The sequence below is a fragment of the Oreochromis aureus genome, linkage group 20 (assembly GCF_013358895.1).
Source record: "Oreochromis aureus strain Israel breed Guangdong linkage group 20, ZZ_aureus, whole genome shotgun sequence".
NCBI lineage: Eukaryota > Metazoa > Chordata > Actinopteri > Cichliformes > Cichlidae > Oreochromis > Oreochromis aureus.
Genome location: NC_052961.1, coordinates 36,652,251 through 36,656,767, shown reverse-complemented (window position 1 = coordinate 36,656,767; position 4,517 = coordinate 36,652,251). Strand labels below are relative to the sequence as shown.

General features: G+C 39.2%; 1 protein-coding gene across 2 annotated transcripts in view; it reads left to right on the top strand.

Annotated features, from left to right (window-relative positions):
* Positions 1-2,303, top strand: part of ccdc22 (coiled-coil domain containing 22) — a 57,312-nt gene extending 55,009 nt beyond the window's left edge. For both annotated transcript variants that reach the window (XM_039604619.1, XM_039604620.1), the window contains 3 exons: positions 137-196; positions 288-362; positions 1,668-2,303. In XM_039604619.1, the coding sequence (XP_039460553.1) occupies positions 137-196; positions 288-362; positions 1,668-1,781 (249 nt within the window). In that variant the 3' untranslated portion in view covers positions 1,782-2,303. The remainder of the gene's footprint in view (positions 1-136; positions 197-287; positions 363-1,667) is intronic.
* The last annotated feature ends 2,214 nt before the right edge of the window (positions 2,304-4,517 follow it).

Here is a 4,517-nt window from a genome sequence, read left to right as displayed (position 1 = left end):
GAGTTCTTCCCAGAGATGGGATAGATCCTCTTTAATCTTGTCGTTCCCTGACTTGATTGTTTTATTTTTTTCAGAGAAATCAGTTGCTCCTGTGTTTATTTTGTCAATAAATATTTGTCATGTATGATTTGTGTAGGATGCCAAAAAAGATGAAACTGTCCGCAAATCCTACAAGTACCTGGCAGCCTTGCATGAAGTATGTCACCGTTCGTCTGTATATCATATATTACTATACCCTTGATGACTATCAACAACAAATGTTTTCATCATCTTGCATTCTTCCGTAGAACTGTAATCAGCTAATCCAAACCATTGAAGACACCGGTACAATCCTGAGAGAGATTCGAGATCTAGAGGAGCAGGTAGGATTTACAGCTAGACTGCATTTCATACTCTTGAATAGTTTGTGCAGTATTGATTGCTCAAATAGTTGTCCAGCCTAAAAAGAGCTGCAGGATGTAGTTAACTGTGACCCGATGAGCAGGATGTTGAAGGCTGGGTGAGATTGAGCAACCTGCCAGCTGGTTGTGGCCTCTTGAGGTGTAAAGGTGGCGACTGCTTGGCTGAACTCTGAGGGGATGGCTTGGGCCTTCCAGGCTATCCTCATCAGTTTCCAGAGGAGCTTCAGCACCATGGGACCTTATAAGGCATGCCATTTGGTCCTGTGCCAAGGCAGCCTTGTTTACCACAAGATTAATTTCAGACCATTTGGGAGGCGCAGTATCAAACCTGAAGACTGGCTCAGTGAGACGAGGCACATGCTCTGGAGAGCCAAGTGAGGTGTTCTCAGGGTCACATAATTGAGTCTTGGTGTGCTCTTCAAGCTCCTGCTGGGTGGCAGCTTTCTGTTATTTTTCTCCTCCAGTAGACTTTTACACGTATTAAAAAGTGTCGTGAAAGAACCTCGCCCGCTCCTTTTTCTTTCTTGTTTCCGTGCTTCTGGATCTGCTCTGCCCTCCTCAGGGTTAAAGCCTGCTCTTGATCTGGACCCAAAGTAGCCGCCTCTCCTTTGTAAACTTAAAAATCTCCTGCTCAGGTCATTCTTTTCCTGGGGATGTTCTTCCTGTGGGTTATCGCCTCAAACCTCTACCCACCTACCCCGTAGACAGTGCTGTCAGAGGTTTACCCCCCTCACCTACGTGTGGCATAAAAGCAACACACAATGAATTTACAAAGTCCAACTTTTCTCATAGTAGTTGAATCGATTTCTATTTGCAGCAAAGTATTGGTCATGTTATTTCTCACTTATATACGTCACATGTGGATCATCAGCTTCCACTCAGTGAACAGTGGTTAGCAGTCAGGCGGTAACTTTTGCAACAACTTGTATATGTCCAGATTTTGCAATAGCCAAATTCTCTTTAGTTTAAATATTTAGTCCTAGCTGAGAGTTTTATTCAATACTGTATTTGTGAAAACAAACCAATAAGAAAAAAGCATTAGACTTTAAATTTGAGGGCTATTAGTTGACCAGCAACAGTCACAGTTTGCTGAGGTCTTTTTGTTTGTTGTTGTATTTGCTAAGCTACGTTATACCTGTAGGAGGTGCATAGTAGGCACACAGTAATTATATTTTTATCCATATGTTTATCTTTAGTCACCACAGGCAACATGTGTCTTTTGAAAAATCTTTGGTCTTTTGGTCATTTTGTGTTATTCTCTGTTAGATTGAGACAGAAAACGGTAACAAAACTGTGGCGAACCTGGAGAGGATTCTGGAAGACTACAAAGCTATTCGACAGGAGAATGCTTCACTCGCTGCCAAAGTCAGAGAAGGATGAAAGAGGCCCTGGACAGCTCTGCTTTATGAGGCTAAAGTGAAAACATGAATGGGACTGAAACAGCACTTCAGTTGTCACACTTAGATGTTTGTCCATTAACATGGAGACCCACTTTTCTTTGAAAAAGACAAAGTGTGCTTTGGACCACAGAAACTCTGTTATCGAAATGTGTGCCATGGATGGACAAATAGGTCGGTAGATGGAACATGTTGAATTTGTATTTGGTGTGCCTGGGGGATGATTGTTATGCATTCAACTGAAACACGACACTGGGCAGCAGCAGGTGCTGTCATTTATAACGATATATGAGACATCATGAGATGTTGTGATTGAAATTTAATGTTTTCCTTTGACATTTTAAAACACAAGTAACCTTTCCATTTTCAGACCTTCAGTCTATAAGTTGTCATGATTTCATGTTAAGTTGAGCGAATGGCATTTAAATGTAGTTAATCTGTCGTCCATCAGCAAATTGTTGTATATATGGTACCAGCCTAAATAAAGATGCCTTACATGCTTGAAGATACTGTGATTTTTATTTTATTTTATTTTTTTTAAAGAAGTAGTAATGATCCAATAATACCCCAAAGCAGAGATTCTTAATGATACTCTAATCTTTGGTCAGTTCTGGAAGATTCCCAGCTCCAACTCTGCTAGAGTGGTTTTATTTATTTTATATATATATATATATATATAAGTGCTTTCAAACAAAGTGCTGAACAGCTATGTGAAGATAAAAAAGATAAATAAAACAACAGGAAAAAAACAATACACTTTAAAAACAGATAAAACAAAAGGGAATAGCAATAAGAACCAGTAAAAACTTTAGGCATAGAATTAAGACACAGGATAGGGTGAACAAGTGGGTCTTTAACCTCCACAGAGCATGCCTCCCTAACATCTTGAGGGAGGCTGTTGCGCAAAGATGGGACACGAAAAGAAAATAGTTCTTCTTCTGGCTTTGGGAACCCTTAGAAGGCCACTATCCTGAGATCAGAGCGCACGGAATGGAATATAGAGGTGCAAAAAGGCAGAGAGATATGAAAGTGCAAAACTATTTAAAGACTTGTAGGTGAGCAACAGGACTCACCTACAAGTCTTTAAATCTGCTCAAACCTGACAAAGCAACCAGCGAAGAGATGTCAGTGCTGGAGTAATGTGCTCACATTTCCCACTTTTGGTTTAAATGCAAGCAGCTGCATATTCTACCATCTGTTAACCTCCAAAACTTTTTGGTAACCCAGAAAGAAGAGTGTTACAATAATCAAAGTGCAAAGACACAAATGCATGGACAAGAACCTCTGCAGCATCAAGTGATAAAACGTGTCTGATTTTAGCTATGTTAGCTATGTTCTGTAGGTGATCCTTTAACTTGTCCCTGCAATTTATGACATAGTCATCAATTTTCAAGGTGAAGTTTTGGGACAAGTAATAGAATTTTTGTGGTCCAATGGATGTCAAATCTGTCTTATCAGCAGTAAGAAGCAGGGAATTCTCAGATAACCAGCCCCTAATTGCAGATAGACAAGCTTCTACTTTGGACAAGTTTTAACTTCTTTACAGGAGCAACAGAGTCCAATAATTCAAGAAGTATGTTTTTGAAGTTCACAGTCAGTGTCCACACACAATTCATGGATAAAAATGGGATCCAACACAGAGAGATGTAAAGCAATGCTTCAGGGCTAATATGACGAGAGGACCTGAGGGGTGATTTTCCTCTCTCAGAAGATGGAGATTTAGGAATTAAAACAAATAAATAAAAATAAAATAAAATTGCTAAATGGTCTAAAATAGGTAAAACACAATTTTCAGTCACCGATACTTTCAGTCCATAACCTGAGAGAGAGGGAGAGAGATCTGTTGTGGAACAGCGGGGACGCTGAGAAACCAGGACTACATGTTTCAAACTAACAGTGTGAGGTGTTCTGCAGTAAACTGAAATAACTGACAGAAGGACCTGAGGTGCTGCATTTTCTCAGTAAGTGAAATGTGTGTTTGTAAGCTGATTAGTAACTCCTTGGCTAGCTCGCTAAGATGAACAGTCAGCTGTCTGTGCAAGGTGTGGTAGGTAACTAATCAGAATGAATATACCCTGACTGAAGCAATCACTCTGTGCTTGAATGTTCATTAAAGTCAGTGCTGTAGTTCAGACATTAACTCTGCTGCTCTGACTGAACTGAACTGAAGGATGTTCAGACCTGCAGCCGAAGATGAGGCAGTGAAACGGTTAACATGAACAACGGAGAAAATCCACAGGCTGCTCAGTCACTAACTACCAATCATTATTGTGCTTTTATTATAATTATTATGATTATACTGCAAGAATAACAGGCTGGACTAATCTTCAGCTCCTGTGCAGAGCTGATTATTAAATATGTACAAACAGCAGCATGTTTCTGTCTCCACATCTGTAAGGACAGTAACAAACTTGTACTTCAAAAACCCCTCATTAATCATTAACATTCTCACAGGATTCTTCACTCACAGACTGCCTGTAATATCAGTCTCAGGTTCAAGTCGATGTCTCAGTTTGTTACTAATACAACTGATGTCCACAAACTAAAAGAAACTGAATTAAAAATAACCAGTATTTATGTACTGAAATTAACTTACAGTTATTTGGCAACTTAAATTAAAATTTGTTTAATTATTCCAGTGATTAATAAACAAATTTAAAGTACTGTGTGTATTTTTTTGTACTGAGTTCAAGTAAAAAACAAACATTATTCTCAACTA